Here is a 23583-nt window from a genome sequence, read left to right on the forward strand (position 1 = left end):
TACACATGGTTTTTAATATGCTTATGCGGAGCTTCCACCATAACAGCCCCTGGTAAATTGTTACTATAAAAGAAATAATGTATTCGAAGCAGTGCATAAACTGCCTATAAACCTGTTATTTGTCTTGCAGCCAGTACTACAGTCAGAGCTGCTGTTAAAGAAAATTAATCAAAACGTTGAGCTATATGACTTGAGAATACTGTGGTCGTCATTATGCATGTATACTCTAAAAAATTGTTGAAATAACTCCTATGTCATACTTATGAGTATGGTTAGCCATCTAATTTTCTACTTAGTAGTTCTGTCTTAATATTTACAGTGGCACTTGATTTGTAAGGTGACGTGTATACAATATCATGTTAGCACTGAAGTGTCAGTAAGCTACACTGAGGGTAGGGGCAGAACCAATTCTGACTTACCCCTAACATGTAAACAAGGAAGAAAAAGTTAGCACCCGAACCGGAATTTTTGTGAGAGCCGAAAACAAAGGATCTGCACTCAGCCGTAATAAGTTAAGACAACAAATTAAGCCGTTGAATATATGGAATGAATCAGCAAGTCATGGCAATGCAAGAATAAACATGACTGGGAGAACCAGCTGTATGGTCTAATTTATTTCAAGTTGAATGGTCCATTCAAATAGATCAGCAATATGATTTCTGATTTATTGTATTCTATCTGTTGCTCTCTCTCTCTCTCTCTCTCCTCGCTCTCTCTCACACTCTATAGGAGTCAGACAAGTTCAGCTGTATTACTGGATCACGTGTGCAGGATCTGAGGAGAAAGAAAAGGGAGAGAGGTATGACCAACATTTCCTGTAGCAGCAATCTTGCTAGCTCATTCTTCCTCAGCCAATAACTGCTCAGCAAGCAGAGATTGAGACATACACACGCCCATTGTTAAGCCACAGCGTGTGAGTGAGAGAGAAGAAGTGAGGAAGAAGAAAAGAGTTGCAGAACAATTCCAGACTCTTCCAATTTGATCAGGAAATGAAAGAGAAAAACTGCACTTATTATCAAAACAGATAATCACCATATGTAGGAGAATAGGAGACACAAAAAAAGGGGAAGCAGCCAAAAGTAAGGGAAAGTCAGCAGAGTGTGGGTGTGTGAGAGAGAGAGGCAGGTAAGTAATAGAGTAGGAGTGGAGGATGGATGGCTGGTTGAACGAGGTGCAGCGTCGGCCCGTCCTCTATATATTCTGCAGTTCACTGGCCTTCAGGCTGCTCCAAACACTGCTGAAGTTTCTGCCCAGACCCCACATTGTTAGTCGTGATCCATGGAAGAGTTATAAATGGAAGAATCTCTCTGTGTCACTCGTCCACTCGCTCCTGACCGGCACCTGGGCCATTTTCTGGTGAGTGATTTCTGCTAAATACAATATTCTGCCTGTGTGAGAAATGACAAGCTGCAACACCTTAGACATGCACAGATTTCTCATAACTTCTCACACAACATCAACCCTCAATTTATGTAATGTCCTTTTGGACAAAAGTCATACTGAATTAAACTACAATCAAGGGTCTAACATGGTAAATGCAAAATACAATGTATCCAAAGTATACAATGTGTGAATGTATAATTACTGGTGTGTGTTGTGTACACAGTTGAAAATTCCATAAAATACAGGAACTAGAAAAACGTGTCAGACAGGCAGTGGGTGGGAATGTTTCATAAGAATGAGTGAGAAACAGGAGCAGTTGAGTGTTTTCCCAGGTAGCACAGCAACTGTTTAAACACGACACTGTCCAAAATGGGGATATTTGCATGCACCATTTGAAGCACCTTTTTAAAATATTGGATTGAACTCAAACTTTAACAGAAGGTAAAAGTCTGAAATTAGTAATAATAAAAAAAAAAAAAAACATGCATCCTAAATGAGATGTACAAGCTTAAGCTCAACTTCAGTAACCATAACAAAGTACTTTGGTGCTTTAAGTTATTCAAATAAAAACTGCCAAATTCTTTTTGTTGTGAGAACTGTAAACCAACTGTGAACTAATGTTTTATAGCACAAGCTTTGGCAATACAAATGTGAAACTATTTGTCATGCCAAAGTCAAGCAGCTTGAAGAGACTTGACTTTGTCAAGTCAACAGACAGTGATTTTGTCAGGCTTATAGAACAGTCTCTCCTGGATTTTGTGATCGCAGAAGTGAACGCAAAATCAAGCAAACTCTGCGATATTCGGAGGATTCAAAATGACCAGATTTTCCGCAGATTTGGGCCAAGACTCATCATGTGACATCATCACAACACACAAGCAGTCAAAACCCTCTTCAATTCACATGCGTCCAACATGAGTACAGCTAAAAGGTCTCATTTACCAACAAAGATCACTGCGAAAGATTTCGTGCACTTGCAATTTCGCCAGTTCAAGTCATTTTCCGCAAAAAGCACAAAAAAACTTTGCAAATTGCATCTCAAATTTTGAAAAAAGACACAGCAAAATCAAGTATTTTTGGCCAGAACAATCACAAAAAAAAACTCAGTGAAATCCTGTACAGACTGATAGAATATCTTCATATGCTGTAGCGTTACAATTTCCCTTCAATAGAACTAAGGAGCCCAAACATCTTCCAGCATGACAATGCCCCTGTGCAAAAAGCATGATAAAAAATCCCAACACAGTATTTTTGAAAGATGTTCAAAAGGAGAGCAATGTGTTTCGTTACTCACTGAAGAGCCTTTGTATCATTTCTCATCAGTGATTGTTTGTGTCTTCTTGTTGATGTGCTCAGTGTTTTTCAGTATCCAGTGATGGTATATGAGTTATACTCGTCCTTCACTCCTGTTTCATATCTGCTTATCGTCGTCTCAACAGGTCAGTCATCATGTTTTTCTCTAATACGTTGTACACTATGTTACACATACAATTCCAAACCATGCACAGACTACACGAAAACATAATGTCTCCAGTACCTAGTGGCAAAAGCATTAAATAAAACCCTGCTGGCTATCACACAATGCTGTGTGTTTTTCATGTAACTACAAAACCATTTCTCACAATACGACTTCTCAAAGTCCAAAGCGTGGACTGTAGTGCTAGACAATTGTCACAGATTTTGAATAAGTATTTGTCTTTCTTCCTGTCCTAAACTTGAGAAGGTTTTGTCCTTCAAAAAAACATCACATCTTGAAAATCCAGTTTGGTGGGATGAATTTTGCTGATACAAGACTATGATAAATGTGTTTTATTTTAGCTTCCTTCGAGGTAACCTGTTTAATTAAACTCCATCCTGTCTGGGTGAGCTAAACAGTGTCTTATTAAATTCACTCAGGTGTGCTTTAGAATTTAACAAACCAAACCTGTGTTTGTCCAATCCATGTCAGACAAGATAGCTCATGAAAATATCTACAATGTTTTGGCATTTACCTTTTTTTTGCATTGGGAAGTGGGATTAAACATGGGATTATGAGTTAGATGTGCAACAATACACAGGTATTATAAAGAATACTTGTTAACTGAAAAAATTGGCCATAAATAAAATAGGAATGGGTGTTTACAAAAGAGCTGAAACCATTAAATGATCAGGTTAATAACTATGGAAAACAGATTATAAACCCATTGTTCAAAACTAAATAGGATTACCTGTGGTTAGTTTGACAGGAGGCCTCTCTTTGGCAGTTACACCAAACATTCATTCATCTTCAGTAGCCGTTTTATTTCGATCATGGGGAATCCGGAGCCTTTCCCAGGAACCCTTGGAGCTAGGCGGGAAGACACCCTGGATGGGATGCCAGTCCATCACAGGGTACCTTGCATACACATGTTTTTGGGAGGTGGAAGGAAACCTGGAGGAACATCATGCAGTCAAACTCCATACAGACAGTTCACCAAGTTCAGGATCAAACAGGAAACCCTGGAGCTGTGAGACTACCTGCTGCACCACATTATTGTCTTACCGCAAGCAATGCAAGGCAATTACTTAACCTGCTGAGTCTCCTGAGGTCATTTTACAGTTCAGAGAGAGAAAATATCTAACAGACGTCAGTCCTTACTATTGCTCTATTCCATTTTCCAATTCCCAAGTACAAGTAATAAAAGAACTGTAAGTCACTGATCATTTTCCCTTGCTTAATGTGAACCTATACCTATAACCAATTTGATGTACCCCGGGGTGTCCCAAAAGTGTCCTCTATATGATTGCCATTTCTTCGTAAACAGACACAGAGTCATCTCTCCCAACTTTGGCTCCCAGTTTGGCAACAGTTTTGTGTGTGATGTGCTTGCAATGTTTCCTGTTAAAGTCCATTGAAACCTTGCGATAACTTCCCGATCGAGCCATGACAATGATTTCAGTGTTCTTCTTTTGTCAAAGGCGTTTATAAAGGCGATCTGAAAAATAGAGATAATATAAAAGACATTTTGGTAAAGTGTTAATTTCCCCTATGTATGGAGACTTTTGGGACACACTGTATTTGGATGATAATGCTTGAGGTTTGAACTGGAAACCTCTCTCACATAATAATATCAAAAGATAATTCATTAAACTAAGATAAAAAGTCAGACCTTATCTGAAAGTTGTCGCTACCAGTTATTATCCAGTCCCATCCAGCGTGTATTCCCACCTCATGCCCAGTGTTGCGGGGATAGCTCCATTATCTACTGCAACCCTGACCAGAATAAAAGTTATTGATGAAGGAATGTATAAAATGATCATCAACCCAACCTATAATTGCAGTCTGAAAATTCTTACCTTTGTACTCAAAACTCTGAACTTTTTTCTTTTTTTGTCAGGGTATTTCATCCAGGATGCTGTAGACATCATCGTTAGTGGGTATGCACGAGAGTCATGGGAGTTTCTGCTTCATCATGGGGTGGTAAACCAATTGCTTCGGATACAATATAATCTTCCTGTTCAAAAGTGTGGACACAACTATATTGAATACATTTTTCATTGTCTTAAAGACATTTTGATGAAGACATGCCCTACATGACCAAAAGTATGTGCACACCTGACCATCACACCCATATGTGCTTTTTGAACATCCTATTCCAGATGTAGTCCCCTTTGCCTTTATAATAACCTCCACTCTTCCACTGGATTTTTGAGCATGGCTGTGGGGATTTGCTCATTCAGCCACAAGAGCATTAGTCAGGTCAGGCAGTGATGTCAAGTGAGAAGAGCATTTGTGCAGTCAACGTTCCAGTTTATCCCAAAGGTGTTCAATAGGCTTGAGTTCAGGACTCTGTACAGGCCTCTCGAGTTCTTCCACTTCAACCTTGGCAAACCATGTCTTCATGGACCTCACTTTGGCCATTGTCATGCTGGAGCATGTTTGGGCCCCTTTTGTTCCAGTGAAGGAAAATTGTAATACTACAGTATACAAAGACATCCTATACAATTGAGTGATTCATACTTTGTGGCAATAGTTTGAGAAAGAACCACATCTGTGTGTGATGGTCCACATACTTTGGTCATATAGTGTACTTTACATTTCTCTAAATCTTTGCATTGCAGGTGATATGGACTTTCCTGTACGCTGTTCTCACGAGTCACTATGTGGCTGGCGCTGTGGTGGCTCTGTTTGTCGAAGTGAACAGTGTATTTCTGCATTCACGGCTCATGTTCAAAATGGCAGAAGTGGCCAAAGACTCGCACCTCTACACCATTAACAAATTTCTCAATGTCTCAACGTACATCAGCTTTCGTCTGGGGGCGCAGTTCTACCTGACGTGGTATATACTGGTTAACTACTCTTGGTTGGATCATGCTGGGTATTTCCTGGCATCTATGATGCTCATGAACATCATGATCCTTGTTTATTTCTACCGTCTACTGCGAGCAGATTTCTTCTCAAAGCGCAGCCAATCAAACGGCATCCGCAAATTCGCCCAGGACTAAAATGCCAGAGGGGAATATTCAGAATACTGAACATCAGTCTTAAGTCACAAAGAGAACCTCTGCATTTCACACTGGACTCTAGTTTAAGGTTTTCAGTTCACATTGCTGACTGATATACAACACTCAACTGCAAACTGTAGCACCTTTTCCCTTGCAGACAAATCACTAACGGCACATGTGAATTTGACACTTTTTACACATTGTTTATTTAAATGTGGACTTTTCACATGTAGAGGATGTGTTTTTATTTTTATCATCTTAATCCTGAGTTTGATCTTGAACTGTTTGGTGACTGTTTGGAGTTGTTCTCCACATGCTCGTATGCACAAAGTGCTGGTATGTGTATTGGCTATGCTAAATTGCTGCTAGGTGTTACATGTATGCATGGTGCCCTGCTGCGGATAAGCATCCCACCCAGGGTGAAGTCCCTGACTACATGAAAACACATGAAATGTGATTTGTCTTTAAGGGATAAACACTGTTTTATCAATGTAGGTCCATTAGCTGCAACTGAAAAATCCAGGAAAAGTGTTCTGCAAATTCTGCAATCCCTCATAAAAATATTGATCCATTTTGGGTGGAAAAAAGAAAGTGTGAAATTAATTTGATCTCTAATCAGCTTTGTCAAGCATCTAAAAATATTTGAAGCCAAGCTATTCAAAATTCATTCATTTTGAATCACATATTTAAAGTGTTTTAAATCTCATCTTCATAACAGCAGATATCCAGTCTGAGACCTAAGAGATAAGAACAGTTCTGACACTGAGCAGAGAACACATTTTAACTATCTGCTGCCCTCCAGTGCAGCAATTAGTGTGACGACACCACACCAGTGAACCCTCAAAAAAATAAACACTACGTTCATGTGCAAGATATAGATATATAAAAACCTACAAACATCTTCAATTAAATGTAATGTAATGCAATGTGGCCATTAGAGTTAAGGTGCATTGACTATTGAACAATTAAACATTTTATTCTTATTTTGTAGGGTATTATTGTTCATTTTAAAAGTACTTGTGTATAAAGGAGGATGCTTTAATGACAAATTCTAAATAAATAAATAAATAAAAATCATTATTGCTCTTTCCTAACCTGCACAAACATCACACTTGAAGCACTAACTTCCATTTTATAACCATATAGATATGTGCTGCTAATTAATTTGATATATTTGAAATAATTATCTTTATCATTATGATTTTTTTCCTAGCTTTTACAGTAACATCTCCCTTTAGTGTAGCCACATGTACTTTTCTAGTTTGCTCAAAATCAGTGTGTTAAAGAACATTTGGTCTTGCATCACTTTCTGGATGTTTATTTCAATCAGTTACCTACCCAAACACTTCATGCCCAAGGAACCCAGAGACAAGAAACATTCACTATGGCAATGCAGTGCATGTTGAAAATTGTGAGTCTTTTTTTTTTAGTGTTACATTACACTGATCACTGCTGTTGGTTTTGTCACTGTTCAAAAATGTCCTGTGAATTCTTAAACACGATAAACAATACCACCTTTATGTAACAACCACCATGTGCAGTGTTATGCTATTTGTATAACTTTAAATGAAACTAAGACTAACCCTAATATAAAATGCATAAAGTCAAAAACTGATCATAAGTTGTAAATTTAGCCCAATCTTTACTTTTGGGGGGAAAGCACTAACCTCAGATGTGTGATTAAAGGGATAAACTGTGCTCTCAAAATATATCCATGTAAATAGGCACTGTGCCTTTGCATGCAATTTTTATAAAATATCACTCCAGATCCTCCAATGTAAGAACATTTTAAAACACACGTTCAATTAACACACACCAGGAGTCAATAAATACATAAAACACTGTTTTTACAAGCATTTATTCTTCTGTACACATCACCAAGAGCAGTTTAGATGATGCCAATCTGTAAGAAGAAAAAATAATTACACATGAACATTGATGAAATTGCAGTGTACAGGAAAATGTGAACAGTCTGGAGCATCAGTGGTTCCTTTGAATGCATCAAAATTCATTCAGTCAGACACGATGACATCATGTGCTCAAGTCATTAAAACTCCTAGCATAACGTGGCTTGTCTCCTGTTCTGCTCAGAGCTCAAACACGATACAGTGAGCACCAGCGCAAGACTCAAATTCTTCCACTGAAATACGTCTACGGGTAAAGGGTAAATCCCTCCAGGAATTACCTTAACCTTGCATTTCCCAGGGACCAGGAATTATGACACAATTAGGCAATATAAATAAGAAAAGTATGAGTGCAAGCATTAGGTCTGTGTGAATGGTGAGAATTTAATAGGTTTATCAAAAATCAACCAATTAATAGATATGCATATTTCCAATATAATATTATAGTTATTATTACACATTTCTTATTTACCATTTAAGCACCTCTTTCATGCACTACATACGCCATTAAGATGACAACACAGAGTGAATACTTATTCATCTGTGTACTATTAGTAACTCATTTTATGGAAATTCTTTCTTTTAGATTAATTCAGGTTATTTAGTATCCCATGTCTTAACAGCTTGGACCACTTACTTTGTTGGCAACATCCAGTGCATCGTAATCTGGTGCCAGACGAACGTATGCCTTCTTTTCACCGTCGGGCCTAAACAACACAAATACCTTTAGAATATTTTACCCATCACAAATCGCCACAAATCCATAAACACAAGACTTCCTGTGGTTCAGTGGTTCCTTTGAGAACATCACAAATCAGAGTTATTCATTGGTTTACATCATTACACAGAAGGAGGCCGAAAAGTAGAAACCAAAATGGCTGAAGCTGCACCTGATGAGCGTGTTGACTTTGGCCACGTCGATGTCGTACAGTTTCTTGACGGCGTGCTTGATCTGGTGCTTGTTGGCTTTGACGTCAACAATGAAGACCAGAGTGTTGTTGTCCTCGATCTTCTTCATGGCTGACTCGGTGGTCAGGGGGAACTTAATGATGGCATAGTGGTCCAACCTGAACGTGTATGAGGACATCAGAAACGAGACTGTTATAGACATGCTGCCAACAATTAAACCAGCAAACACCACACTATGTAATAAAAGATATGAGGATGCATCAGTATTCAAAAAGCTGTAATCATAAGATGTCATGCTTTGATCGCAATTCCCATCATTTGCATCCAAAATATGCAGAAAAGTCTCTGCGACCCTAAACACACAATAGGGGCCACAGGGAGAAACCAATCTGAGGGTTTTCCCCCCTGCGCCTAGTGCTATTAAAAAAAAACCCAAAACTTCTCATTCTGAGTTTCTAACAATTTTGAACCATTTTATTTGGAAAATCTGTACACGCTAACGAGCCAAAAACAAAAAAAATTAAGTACATATTTTAAATAGACGTGAAATGTATCTCACTGTAGTTATACTGTATGACAATTGTTAAAGCAAAAATTTTTTTTTTTACATAAAAAAAACCACCACTAAGCAACACTACTTAGAAAAAAAATCGAGCTGCGTAATTATACAACAGCAAACTGGTATTTTATCTTGTTTAACTCCATATATTTTAAACAATTCTTTTAATTTAATAAACACTTTTTTAAACTTGTTTCCATGTGCTAAAAAAAAAACCTAAAAGTTGTCAGTATGACGCATTATTAAGTTATAAAGTTTAAAGTTATGATTGTGTAATAATCTGGCAAAGTGAACCATAATAAGTTAAATTCTGCTGCAACTTATTTATGAACCTGATTATCTGACTTGCTTTGTGTAGATTTAAATTAAGGTGCGTTAACTAGAGTTTTCGCTGAGTAAGTCATGCTTTTCCAGAATGACTGGACAGGAGGTACTCCAGGACCAGGGTGGTGAACCCATAGACCCTCAGATGGATTTATTTGGACTTTTCCACCCCAGATCAAGCAACATGCATCGACTTTGCCCCCTTTTCGGTCAATAAACTCACTTGTTCCTGCGTGGTGCACTCTTCCTGGGGTACTTGGGCTGCCTCCTCAGACGCAGAGTCTTGGGTCTTCGGAAAGTAGGGCTGGTCCTGACCTTCTTCTTCCTGTGGCTGTGCACTCCCTTCAGCACAGCCTTCTTGGCCTTCAGAGCCTTCGACTTGGCCTCGGTCTTGACTGGGACAACTGTGGAAATAAGTACGGAAAGCCAAAAGATTGAACACAAAGGCACAGTATTATACGGCAGAGACAAATCCATACAAAAATATATATTAGGTGAACACATGGCCAGATCTGAGGAGTGACCGTCCAAACGAACAAAATATCTAACGTTGTTCCCAAACTTTTTTTGAATTAGCACTGTTCCAGGACAAATGATGGATATTCTGTTGTAAGATGTCCAAAGTCAAACCGTTAGGAGCTGTAACGTGTTACGAGAAAATATCCATGATTTCACCCCCAATCACGATCTGAATTTAAACACTGATCTGGACAAGGTGTCGTATGAACCAAAGAAGCACAGACCTGATAAAGTATTTAGAAAAATAATGTATAATTTTGTTCTCTATAATATAATCACTACAGCTCAGTGTCTTTACAGTCTTGGTGTTTTACAACCGCCATCATTATTCCCTAACGTTTACTGACATGTCACTTGTACAAGTCTGGAAGAACTCTTTCCTATAAAGCTAACGAGCACACAGCTTTGAGGACTTCAGCTCCTACAATGAGACAAAATGATTCAAATATTTAACGGAGAAATCCACCAAAACGATCGTGCTTGGTAACACTTTTGAACGTTTGTGTGTTGTGAACGCAACATTAGCCTTGACTCTCATTCACGTGCGATTACCTCAGAGTAGTAACCGGCTAACCAAAGTAATCGCAAGTGTTTAAGTATCTACTTGAATGTTAAATTCAAACAAAGAGCATGAAAGTGAACATACATTTCAGTACATTTTCATAATCACGGTCTACCATGATGACACTATCTACCAAGAGAAAGACGTGACTAGAGCTAGCCATTTAGAAGCTAACTTTGAGCCAGCTAAGCTAATGTGTGCCTCTGCACAGTGGACGTTTTACCCGTACGACATTTCATGAGATTATAAACAGCATTACGGCTGTGTAAATGACCCCAAACGGCCATATGTACAAACATAACGGCTTCAATAACCATCCCGACAAATATCGAGATCAAAGTCTTTGGAATAATACTTGTTTTTAAGGAATAATTAATAAGAAATCGCGCACCTTCCTTCTTCGCCTTCGGGGCCATGTTGAGAAAGGAAGAACAGAGGGGTTTCCTGGTCTATTTTGCAGGGGTTCGGCAGTGCCCACTTATCGCGAGAAGATAGCGGTGCTTTATGGGTAATGTGTTTTAATTCTGTAGTACTAATTCTCGCCAGCAGAAGGCAGGGTTTGATGGTGAAAGCTGAGCGCATTTGGTCTGAAACTGGTTAATGTTGCCGTTCAAGTTAGTTAAAATTAGTTTCTATAATATAATATTTTAAGTAATATCTTGACTTGTATGATTCACTGCAAGAGGAGAGAGAATAACGGACTCTTGTGGAGTGTTAGAAATTCATAAAACTCGAAAGAGGCTTATTATACTGCATATTTTCAGGTATGTATCATTTGTGCCTGTTTATTTGGTTTATTTTTAATAATCAGAATTGTTGAATGTAGAATTTGGTTATGTCTTTTGTGAATTTTGCCTGTGTCCCACCTTCTTATTAGGCTAGTAAAGGAAAAATAGTAAAGATTTAATAATTTTTCTGTAAATTCATGAATATATAAGTATTTAGTTCCTTAGTTTTGTATATGGTGAGGTTAATGCTGTTTTAAATATAATGTGTTCATACTATAGGCCAGGAGTTACAGTAAAAAAAAAAAAAAAAACCCTCTCAAAACCCCTAAGGAAATATAAATTTTTCTAACTGTTGAAAAAATAATAATAGGCATATTGTTTAAACGTGTACAGTAAGATTTTGGGTGTGCAATAATATTTTGAGCTAGAGAGTTGGCCTATTTTTCATTTCTGAACTTTTCATCCAAAGAAAGCCCTTTTTTAGTAAAAATAATGAGAATAATAATTCATTAACATTTTACATTATTTATACATTGTTTATAGTACAATAACTTTGATAATGTTATGATGTCCACCACTGTAACAAAATTGCAGATCCCCTGGCTCTACTTCACAGTGAAGTATCACAGATCCTCAGAACCATGGCTTAGTCAAAGCATATAGAAAAACAACAACAACAACAACAACAACAATAATGATAATAATACTAGGGGGCATGGTGGCTAAGTGGTCAGCACATTTGTCTCACACCTCCATTCATTGTAGGCTGATTGGACTTTCCAAATTGTCCATAGTGGGTGAATGATTGTGCCCTGTGATAGGTTGGAACCCTGTCCAGGGCATCCCCTGCCTTGTGCCCCGAGTTCCCTGGGATAGGCTCCAGGCTCCAGGCTCCCCCACAATCCTGTGTAGGATAAGCGTTATGGAAGATGGATGGAATGGATACTACTACTACTACTACTAGTACTACTACTACTACTACTACTACTACTACTACTAATAATAATAATTCTTAAGAGTAGTCTGTTAAGCTGTAACATGAAATGAAGAGACCTGAAAAAAGCATTACACAATAATGTGGAATAAGTAAATAATTTGCACTTTATTTATTTTATATAATATATAATAAACTCCAGAATTGTTGGAACATTTCATGTAGATTAGAAAAAAACATATTTCACATAAATAATGCATGCATTGAGTGAGGTCTTAAGCTTAAACATATGCATGTACAGTATAATTTTTTACTGAGCACTGAGTCTCTTCCTGTAATCAGGGACAATTTTCTGTAAGGAGATCTTTTCAGCACTTATGGAAGGAGTCTCCAGTGTCAGCACTTTTTAAGAATTAAAACTGTAACTTTAAATCTTCAGGATAGATCACTTTGTGCTTTCTGGTGTCTCAGTTATATGACAAGCTGCATTTTATGTTTTATTAACGTCAATAGAGAAAAAAAAAGAGGCTGATGATGGAATGGCTGTTATGATGTAAGAGATGATAGGAACTAACTTGTTTTTTGGACCTTCCATGTACCTATTAATGGATTAAAAAGTACAATGTGTCATTTTTTACTAAATACAGTATTGGCATTGGCAATGCTGCAGTGTAAGAGGAATAAAACACTTTGGGATGTGACTAATGGTGAAAAGGCAGCACTGGAGTTTCTGGAGAGTGGGAGTCATTTAAAAATTTTAATCATTATGTGCATTATGTTATTATGTAATCCTTATGTTGTTGTTGTTGTTGTTATTATTATTTTATTTTATTTTATTTTTAAACAAATCTCTTGAAGGCTAATTCTACCCTGATGTTTTACATGCATTTTGTTTGTGTGTCCCAAGCAGCCCAGGTATGAATTCTTTACCACCTATACGAGAAGACAGGATCATCCGTGAGCTCCCACTGGTAATCTTCACTCTGTCTAACATTCCTTATGTGCACTCATTTGTGGAATATTATTACTGTACAAGCTTTGACGCTAAATATGCCACCTTGTTTTTTTGGCCCCTTATCATTTGCCCTTGATTAAGAAAGGAATTAAACACGGTGACATGCTGTTCTAGGAAATTAATCCACAGTAGGGCGGTGTGACATGGCCTGACACAAAGTGGAGCTACTGTTTATTTATTTATTTACACATTCTGAAGTGTTTTACTCTCTTTATACCACAACAGTTTGCCATTTGCCAGCCATTACATTTTTTAATTTATTAATGAACGACACATTATAATTTTTAACCATTTATAGTTACATTTAATGTAGAACATCTATGGAATCACATCCACAAAGTGGAAAACTTAATGCCTGACACTGGCGACTCCTTCCATAAACGTTTTTTTTTTTACAGAAACCTTCACCATATCAATGTTTAGACATTTATCTTTGTTAAAAAAAACAACACATTTTTAAAAAAAAAACATGTTTACTATTAGACTTAGATTTCACAGTGCTGTTTTATCAAATTAATTTAGAAAGAAAATGACATTTAATACAATACTATATTACACAATACTGCGCAACTAGGCTGTCATTGGTTTGCTAACAAACAAACAAACAAACAAATAAATAAATAACAGAAATTAATATTTAAAGGTTTAAGCTGAATTTAATACCCAATGATAATCAAATACCTACATTCCCTTTAAGAAAAACTTCACTTTATTCTATTTAATTTATACAGGATAACCCTTTTCTGTTTCTAATTGGTCTGTTGTTTAGTATTTTAACAGAGATGCTGCAGTGCACACCAAAGCCGACTTCCACGTTACTGTTCAAAATGCAAGTCAGAGGTCAGACTCACTGAGGTAAGTCCCATTACAAACTCTCTTTCTGATCAAAATAGGGCTTTTCATTGGAAATACAGTGCCCTCCACTAATATTGGCACCCTTGGCAAATATGAGCAAAGAAGGCTGTGAAAATTTGTCTTTATTGTTTAATTTTTTGATCTTTTGTTCAAAAAATAAAACACATGGTGGAAATGGGCATTTTCAATGCTTGTGCTATATTTTTATATACACTTCCCATTTTGTGAAGCGCAACAACCTTTTGCCGCACATCACAGCTATATTCCTTTGTCCATTGTTATGAATGACTAAGGGAATTTGGGAATTTGTGTTACCTCATATTTATACCCCTGTGAAACAGGAAGTCATGGTTGAACAATTTCCTGTTCCTAGTCACCCAAGTGTACTAAAAAATGTAAAATATCAATGTGAATATACTTCAAATATATTTTTCTCATATGAATTCATGGGGTGTCAGTAATTGTTGCACACCTATATTTAACTGAGATTTTCTTTTATAAACCTGTGTTGTATTTGCAATTGTTTGATATCCATGAGAGCAGAGTATTTTTGTGAATTCTTTGAACAAAAGGTCAAAAGGTTAAACAATAAAGACAAGTTTTCACAGCCTTTTTTACTCATATTTACCAAGGGTGCCAATATTAGTGGAGGGCAGTGTACAGTAGTCACGTAAAGTTTGAAAAATGCTGTGATTTTGTCAATAGATTCACCGTAGCCAAAGTCATAGTTGTGGGTGATGTCGCTGTGGGGAAAACAAGTTTGATCAGCAGGTAAGCAGTGCAAAATATTCTTTAATTCTGTATAATTCATAGAAATATAAAGGAGAGTAAAATACATGAGAAGGTGATTTAAATTGTTAAATAAAAAAAATTCTTTGTATAGTATGTACTCTATAAGGTAAGCCTGCTAGATATATTTTGCAGACGTTAAGCTGGGAGGACTTGTGAAAAGTGTAATGAGATTAACGTTTGAACGCCTTTTTGCTCTAAGGTTTTGCAGGGACACTTATGAGAAAGGCTACAAAGCCACCATTGGAGTGGACTTTGAGATGGAGAGGTTTGAAATCCTGGGAGTGCCTTTTAGTCTGCAGCTGTGAGTCATGAGTCACTGTGGAGAGAAATAGATACACAGAAATATATCAATATACAAAGCACACACATAAAACAACAGGGCTACTATTGTGTATTGAATGGTAACGTGTGTCTCGGAAAATCCATCAGATATTGTTGTAGATGAATTGCCTTGGCTACCTTCCTACAAAAATTCTGTTGTGTTAGGAGCCAGTTGAACAAATGCAGCAGTTAATACTGTCAGTTTATCTAAAGATGTCTAAAACCATGCTAGCTAAGGGTGTGCCTTAATCTGCCTCCTAGCTCCCTAGGCCGTGAATCAGTATATCGTGTACACGAGTTCGGGCACTGGTAAGAACCCTGGCTCATTACACATTGAAACACTGATGACTCAATTTCCAACAAGATTAATCCATACTCGCTTTGTAAAACGTCACCACTGGCATTTATCACCAACAGGCAGGACCGATATCTTTCTGACATTAATGTCATATAAATTTGTTAGCTTAATCACATGCGTTTCTGTCATGGTACTTCAAGCAGGTTCATAGGCTAGCTAGAGGATTTTTTAAAATCTTTGAAACTTAAAAGTCATTAGGCTCAAACTAACCATATATATATATAGAACGTCAAATAAAGTAAAAAAAAAACCTCTAACGTAAGTAATCATCTGAGAGCTGCAACAACAATAACAGGCTACTTAGATTTGTATATTAAGTTGGCTGAGAGTTCGGCTGCCATTTTCTTTTGAGGCTGAGAGGCTTCAGAAAACATGACGTCATTTCCAGTAAGGGAACATAGTGAGCATCGATGCGCCCTGGTTTTTGTGGTGCACTGTGGGATTTTTTAGTGAGCGAACGGAAGGATTTTGCGATTGAGAGACAGCCCTTAAAATGGCCAACTTCCTGATCAGTGCCCTGACTACTGAACTAGGGAGCTGATTGAGACGCACCCTAAGTGTGATTTCCTTACACAGTGCGTGTCACGCTTTGATCAAGTTCTCGTATAGCTATGTGCTGTAGCGAAACAGACTAAGCCTAAACGTTAGAGAAACCTGATGATATATATCTGCAGAATATTTATGTTCACATACATTTCAACAATTTGACAGGTTGATAAATTGTTCTGGGTTGCGGAGTGTAAACATAATTCTTTAGACTGTTAGAAATAATAAAATATGGAATAAATGAAATTGTAATGAAGACAATTTCCTATTTAGTTCTGCTATTACTCCTGGCACACCATGTGTATTAATGATATTATAAAACAAAACAATCATTTGAATCAAAAAACAAAAGATGCAATACTATGTGATAAAATAATTTAAGAAATACATATTTTCAGTAATTCATGATGGTAAATGGTTTGTTTAATGATGTGTGGTCTGTGTAGGTGGGATACTGCAGGTCAGGAGAGGTTTAAATGTGTTGCTTCCACCTACTATAGAGGAGCACAAGGTAATAACAGATATAATGCTTGGTCTATTATGCACAATTAGTTTTAGAACTAAAACATAGGTCAAATCTTTGTTTTTGTTTTTTTATGATCTTCAGCCATCATAGTGGTGTTTGACTTAAGCAACTACTATTCCCTTGACCATGCAAGGTAACATCAAACAATATCACACATTTTCCTACTAACTACATAGATGTAAGTATGTTTTTGTCTGTTGGATGTCACATGTTTTTACTTCAGGCAGTGGCTTGAAGATGCCATGATAGACAATGATCCTTCCAGTGTGTTGCTCTTCCTCGTAGGGACGAAGAAAGACCTGAGTGTGAGTTAATGATCTGATAATTCCTAAGAAATCATTCCAACATCCATGAACAATGCAGTGATAGTCTCTCTCTCTCTCTCTCTCTCTCTCCCTCTCCCTCTCTCTCTCTCCAGCCTCCAGATGTGTTGGCTCAAATGGAGCAAGAGGCCATCAGGTTATCAGAGGAGATAAGAGCCGAGTACTGGGCCGTGTCTGCTTTGTCAGGTAGGGCATGTCATTGCAAGACAATTTCTTGTGCTTGAAGTTCAAACGTCTGCTTCAGGCTATGATTTTTCCATTTCACAGAGATACTTTTTGGGTTTTTTTTTCTGTATAGGCGAGAGTGTGAGGGATTTCTTTCTCCGGGTTGCATCACTGACCTTTGAGGCACGTGTATTAGCTGAACTGGAGAGGAACAATAATAAACAAGTGGACGGTATTGTTAGTAAGTGTCCTTCTGTTAATCAAGCTTGCAGTCTGTAAGATGGATTCAGTCTCTGGCCAGAAATTTAAAGCCCCAACCACACTATACAGTTGAAGCCAAAAGCTGACATACACTTAAGCTAAAGACATTCAGTCTCAATTTAATCAGACTCCACTCATTTTATGTTGCCATACATTTCCTGTGTTAAGTCAATTAGGGTAACTATTTTATTTCCATAAGAGTTAAATTAAAAAAATAATAACTAAGAGACACATTTATTTCATACACTTTGTTAATATGCTAGTAAACACTTGAGGTAGCCTTCCACAAGCTTCTCACAATATTTTGCTGGAATTTTTGCCCATTCTTCCTGACAGAACTCAGTCTAGTTTGTGGTCCTTCTTGCTCAGACAAACTTTTTTCAGTTCAGTCCATATATTTTCTATGGGATTCAGGACACGGTTTGTGTTGGCCACTCCAATACTTTCACTTTGTTTTTACCACTTTAAGCCATGTTGTTAAGCCAACTTTGAAGGTACATGTAGGATCATTGTCCTGCTGGAAGACCCTGTTGCTGATGTCTTCTTGTTTTGCTTCAGTATTTCTAGATAATCCTCCTTCCTCATAATCTGTTTTCTGAAGTGCACCAGTCCCTTTTTCAGCTAAACCTTTCCACAACATGATGCCGCCATCCCCATGCTTCACAGTTGTGATCTTTTATTCTTCAGATTAAAAGCCTCACCCTTTTTCTTCCAAACATAGTGCTGATCATTATGGCCAAACAGTTACATTTTTGTTCCATTTGACCAAGAAAACAATTTCAATTAAATTACTATGAGTAGATTAATCTACTGATGTATTTAGTTGCACTTCCTGTTTGCCTAAATTGAGGATGCTGGTCATCACCAATACATTGATACATTAATACATTCCTTCATCCATCCATCTTCACTAAGCATTTTATCCTTGTCAGGGTTTGAGGTTGATTCACAGCCTATTCCAGGAATGTGAAATGCGATACACATACATATTCGCACATTGATTCATGCCTTTATAGTAGCCAGTCTACTAGCAGGTTTTTGGGAGGTGGGAAGAAAATGGAGAACCTGTGAAACTCCACACAGACAGTAACCTGAGCTCAGGAGCTGTATGGCAGTAATGCTACTCACTGTGCTGCCATTCCCCATCCTATGACTAAGTATTTGAGCTTGAGCAATGTAAAAAAAACAAAAAACAACAAAAAATAAAAAATAATAATAATTGTTATTAATTACTAAAAACTGTTGCTAGATTGTGTTGTTTTATAGTATCATTTTATGTCTGTGTTTGGAAACATTATTATGCAATGCAATGCAATACTTACACATGTGATCACATTTTAGATCATCATGTTTTCCAATTGTGATTGTGTGAATAATGAAATAACGTCAAATATAAAATGTAAACACATGCACTACGTTGGGAAAATAAGTAAAAAAAAAAAAGGGAAGTGTCTACACGTAAAATTTATATTTATAATAATTCACATATTAATTATTAGGTGACAATTTATGGTTGTTCTCCCTGCTGACTGGAAAGACAAATTTGCATAAAACCTCTAATATCATTTTACGCACTTTGATATAAGCCCTTCATAACTTAAATAAAAAATGTATACAGAATTTATACAGTGCTTATGTATGTGTTCTAAGGTCTCTCTCTCTCTCTCTCTCTCTCTTTCTCTCTCTCTCTCTCTCTCTCTCTCTCTCTCTCTCTCTATATATATATATATATATACATACAGTGAGGGGAAAAAAGTATTTGATCCCCTGCTGATTTTGTACGTTTGCCCACTGACAAAGAAATGATCAGTCTATAATTTTAATGGTAGATTTATTTGAACAGTGAGAGACAGAATAACAACAAGAAAATCCAGAAAAACGCATGTCAAAAATGTTATAAATTGATTTGCATTTTAATGAGGGAAATTAGTATTTGACCCCCTCTCAATCAGAAAGATTTCTGGCTCCCAGGTGTCTTTTATACAGGTAACGAGCTGAGATTAGGAGCACAGTCTTAAAGGGAGTGCTCCTAATCTCAGCTTGTTACCTGTATAAAAGACACCTGTCCACAGAAGCAGTCAATCAATCAGATTCCAAACTCTCTACCATGGCCGAGACCAAAGAGCTCTCCAAGGAAGTCAGGGACAAGATTGTAGACCTACACAAGTCTGGAATGGGCTTGGACCATTGCCAAGCAGCTTGGTGAGAAGGTGACAACAGTTGGTGCGATTATTCGCAAATGGAAGAAACACAAAAGAACTGTCAATCTCCCTCGGCCTGGGGCTCCAGGCAAGATCTCACCTCGTGGAGTTGTAACGATCATGAGAACAGTGAGGAATCAGCCCAGAACTACACGGGAGGATCTTGTCAATGATCTCAAGGCAGCTGGGACCATAGTCACCAAGAAAACAATTGGTAACACACTACGCCGTGAACGACTGAAATCCTGCAGCGCCCGCAAGGTCCGCTGCTCAAGAAAGCACGTATACATGCCCGTCTGAAGTTTGCCAATGAACATCTGAATGATTCTGAGGACAACTGGGTGAAAGTGTTGTGGTCAGATGAGACCAAAATGGAGCTCTTTGACATCAACTCAACTCGCCGTGTTTGTAGGAGGAGGAATGCTGCCTATGACCCCAAGAACACCATCCCCACCGTCAAACATGGAGGTGGAAACATTATGCTTTGGGGGTGTTTTTCTGCTAAGGGGACAGGACAACTTCACCGCATCAAAGGGACGATGGACGGGGCCATGTACCGTCAAATCTTGGGTGAGAACCTCCTTCCCTCAGCCAGGGCATTGAAAATGGGTCGTGGATGGGTATTCCAGCATGACGATGACCCAAAACACACGGCCAAGGCAACAAAGGAGTGGCTCAAGAAGAAGCACATTAAGGTCCTGGAGTGGCCTAGCCAGTCTCCAGACCTTAATCCCATAGAAAATCTGTGGAGGGAGCTGAAGGTTCGAGTTGCCAAACATCAGCCTCGAAACCTTAATGACTTGGAGAAGATCTGCAAAGAGGAGTGGGACAAAATCCCTCCTGAGATGTGTGCAAACCTGGTGGCCAACTACAAGAAACATCTGACCTCTGTGATTGCCAACAAAGGTTTTGCCATCAAGTACTAAGTCATGTTTTGCAGAGGGGTCAAATACTTATTTCCCTCATTAAAATGCAAATCAATTTATAACATTTTTGACATGCGGTTTTCTGGATTTTCTTGTTGTTATTCTGTCTCTCACTGTTCAAATAAATCTACCATTAAAATTATAGACTGATCATTTCTTTGTCAGTGGGCAAACGTACAAAATCAGCAGGGGATCAAATACTTTTTTCCCTCACTGTATGTGTGTGTATGTGTGTATATATATGTATATATGTGTATGTGTATGTGTGTATATATATATATATATATATATATATATATATATATATATATATATATATATATATATATATATATTTTATATATTTTATATATATATTATATAGAAAGAGAGAGAGAGAGAAAGGGCAGTATATATATTGCCCTTATATATATATATATATATATATATATATATATATATATATATATATATATATATATATATATATATATAAGGGCAATATATATATTGCCCTTTCTCTCTCTCTCTCTCTCTCTATATATATATATATTATTTATTTATTTATATATATATATATATATATATATATATATATATATATATATATATATATATATATATATATATATATATATATATATATATATATATATATATGAGAGAGAGAGAGAGAGAGAGAAAGGGCAATAGAACCACCTAAATTCATTTCAAAAATCATAGTCAGATGCAAATAAAAAGTAATACGTATGAGGAGCCAGGACTGGTCACACATTCTGTAGGAATGGGTGAGTGCGCTATTAAAATAACAAAATACTTTGCAAATCTAATCTGGGAATCTCTATTGTTTTTAAAACTCTGTGGTTTTTATTAACTTGCTTCATTTCAGAAATCACGGATCACGATGATGACAAAACATTAAAGAAGAAGCATGCAAACTGCTGTAGCTAAGAGAACTGAGAAGCAGGACCCGTGTGTGTGCATGAACATCTCAGGACAGAGACAGAATCACAGATCAACACAGCGTGACTACAGACTGCGGCATCGGACACAATCTCCAGCGCTACTGAAGCGCGTGACCTTGTTGAGCTGCTAATCCTGAAGCTGCAGACTATGAGCAGAGGATTGGGCGTTTTTTTCCCCCCACAATAAAGGACTCTTGGCGAGAAAATCTCCTGAAATATTTTGCTGAGTTTTGCCACACTGCTGTGCAGGGACTTAGAAATTTGAAGTTGCTTTATTTAATATAAAGCAGTTTTGTCATTTGAGTACATTTTAACTAAAGAAAAGCTGTTTTGCAAAGTGAAAAATGTCCCTCAGTCTGAATCAATATTATAATATATAGAAAGTATACTACATTATATGCATGTCACTTGTCACTAGTTTTTCAACGTCTAGGTTTTTAAAATTCTGTTTGTTTTATATGAGATTTGAAATGTCCTTCTCTACAACAGCTTTATTTCCTATCAGGATGAGCAGCTACATTTATGTACACTGGTTTAATTATTGCAAATTTAAAAACAAAACCTAAATAGCAATAATCATAGTACAGTGAATGCAGAGTTGTGTATGCACAGACTGCATTAGATGTTATATCATCCTCCTTAAAGGCTCTTTGAGGATTTTGCACTGGCAGATTTTAAGTGAAGTCTTTGTTTTCTTTACTGCATCATGTGTTTCTTTGTCTAATATGAGACACACGCTAGTACCCGTGACCAGAAACTGCGGATCACTGGATTCCCAGCATGAACATAATGGAGGGATTATTTCGCAGGGCATGGAATTACAGAAAGCACAGTGACAAGGATTTTCATTCAGGTGTCTAACAAATAGTATAAGAGTTTGATTGTAATTGTGACATTAAGGTGATATGCATTAATGCATGGTCATAGAAGCAATCATATTATGCAACATTAAAATGTTATGCCAATCATTTTGTAGGCTAAAAATAATGCTATATATTCTGGGCTGGTCTTGTTTTGGTTACATCTTCTGTTTCTTTGCATCGTTGCTATAAAAATACCATGCCATACCTTGGTGAATGATTAAAACAAGACATTACAATTAGAAATGCGGTCACATCAGTCAAGTGTAGTAGTAAAAATGTCAAAACTCAGCAGTAATATGTTTATTTCACTGTTTATGTCCACATGTGACCACTGCATCATCTTAAAATGAGCAAAATTGGAGAAGGTTTATGTTTTGCCCACTTTGGCACATCCTTGTCTTTTGATCATGTACCTAAAAAGCTTGTTTCACGTTATAAAATAAATCATGTCATTATGATTATATATATATATATATCTCCAGAGTAGTCCACTGTCACTGGCATCAATGCCACAGCCATCCATGGCCAGGATGGCAGTCTCTCCCCCCTGTCCATCACAGTGGTACTAGCCATTCGTGGGCGACTGTAGATAAAAGTACAAAAAGATGTGGTTGGTTGGCTTCACATGCCTCACAGGAAGAACATGATAGCCTTGACTCTTCCCAATTGGTCAGTTCCTTCAGGAGTTTGTGAATTTTGCGAATTTTGCAAATTTACGCAAAATCAAGCAAACTCCACAATTCGGAGGAGTTTGCAATTTTTCTAAATTACCCACAGATTTTGGCCTCATGTGATGTCATCACAACGTGCATTGAGCCAAAGTCCTTTTCAATTCATGTGCATCGAACATGAATACAGCTAAAAGGTCTCATTTACCAACAAACATCAATAAAATTTTGTGCAAATGCAATTTTGCTGATTCAACTAGTTTTCCACAAAAGAAGCACAAAAAAACTCAAGTTGCATTGCAAATTTTGAAGAAAAAAAAAAACCACAGCAAAATCAAGTATTTTTGGATGCAACGATCACAAAAAAAAACACGAGATCCTGTACAGACTATGTGGTAGCTGTTCTATGATAGGGAAGAGCTGGCTAATGGGTAGGAATTGGCAGGTGACCAATCAAGGGAGATACAGGAGAAAACACCTTATAAACCAGTGTAACTAGTGTGGAATTAGATAAAATCAACAATGCCAGTTTC

At 37.2% G+C, this 23583-nt stretch overlaps 3 protein-coding genes and 1 non-coding gene across 5 annotated transcripts; 2 read left to right on the forward strand and 2 right to left on the reverse strand.

Annotated features, from left to right (window-relative positions):
- Positions 1-907: 907 nt before the first annotated feature.
- tlcd1 (TLC domain containing 1) lies at positions 908-6743 on the forward strand. The gene is made up of 4 exons (XM_053648325.1): positions 908-1356; positions 2740-2822; positions 4740-4822; positions 5464-6743. The coding sequence occupies exons 1-4, from the start codon at positions 1151-1153 to the stop codon at positions 5845-5847; spliced, it is 756 nt and encodes a 251-aa protein (XP_053504300.1). The 5' UTR covers positions 908-1150; the 3' UTR covers positions 5848-6743.
- Positions 6744-7677: 934 nt separating this feature from the next.
- Positions 7678-11110, reverse strand: rpl23a (ribosomal protein L23a). The gene is made up of 5 exons (XM_053648326.1): positions 11016-11110; positions 9767-9947; positions 8642-8818; positions 8389-8458; positions 7678-7750 (listed from the first exon to the last, which is right to left on the reverse strand). The coding sequence occupies exons 1-5, from the start codon at positions 11038-11040 to the stop codon at positions 7736-7738; spliced, it is 468 nt and encodes a 155-aa protein (XP_053504301.1). The 5' UTR covers positions 11041-11110; the 3' UTR covers positions 7678-7735.
- Positions 8915-8985, reverse strand: LOC128622911 (small nucleolar RNA Z17). The gene has a single exon (XR_008388470.1). It is a non-coding gene; the product is annotated as a small nucleolar RNA Z17 (small nucleolar RNA).
- A 12-nt stretch (positions 11111-11122) lies between the features above and the next one.
- Positions 11123-22797, forward strand: rab34b (RAB34, member RAS oncogene family b). 2 transcript variants are annotated; one of them, XM_053648324.1, is made up of 11 exons: positions 11123-11388; positions 13194-13257; positions 14071-14156; positions 14862-14927; positions 15148-15249; positions 16620-16684; positions 16781-16832; positions 16923-17004; positions 17118-17208; positions 17321-17428; positions 21444-22797. In XM_053648324.1, the coding sequence occupies exons 2-11, from the start codon at positions 13204-13206 to the stop codon at positions 21503-21505; spliced, it is 768 nt and encodes a 255-aa protein (XP_053504299.1). In that variant the 5' UTR covers positions 11123-11388; positions 13194-13203; the 3' UTR covers positions 21506-22797. The 2 variants fall into 2 exon arrangements, with proteins under 2 accessions (XP_053504299.1, XP_053504298.1); XM_053648323.1 differs by lacking the exon at positions 11123-11388 and having other exon boundaries at positions 12769-13257.
- The last annotated feature ends 786 nt before the right edge of the window (positions 22798-23583 follow it).

This window comes from Ictalurus furcatus, chromosome 18 (genome assembly GCF_023375685.1).
Source record: "Ictalurus furcatus strain D&B chromosome 18, Billie_1.0, whole genome shotgun sequence".
Taxonomy (NCBI): domain Eukaryota; kingdom Metazoa; phylum Chordata; class Actinopteri; order Siluriformes; family Ictaluridae; genus Ictalurus; species Ictalurus furcatus.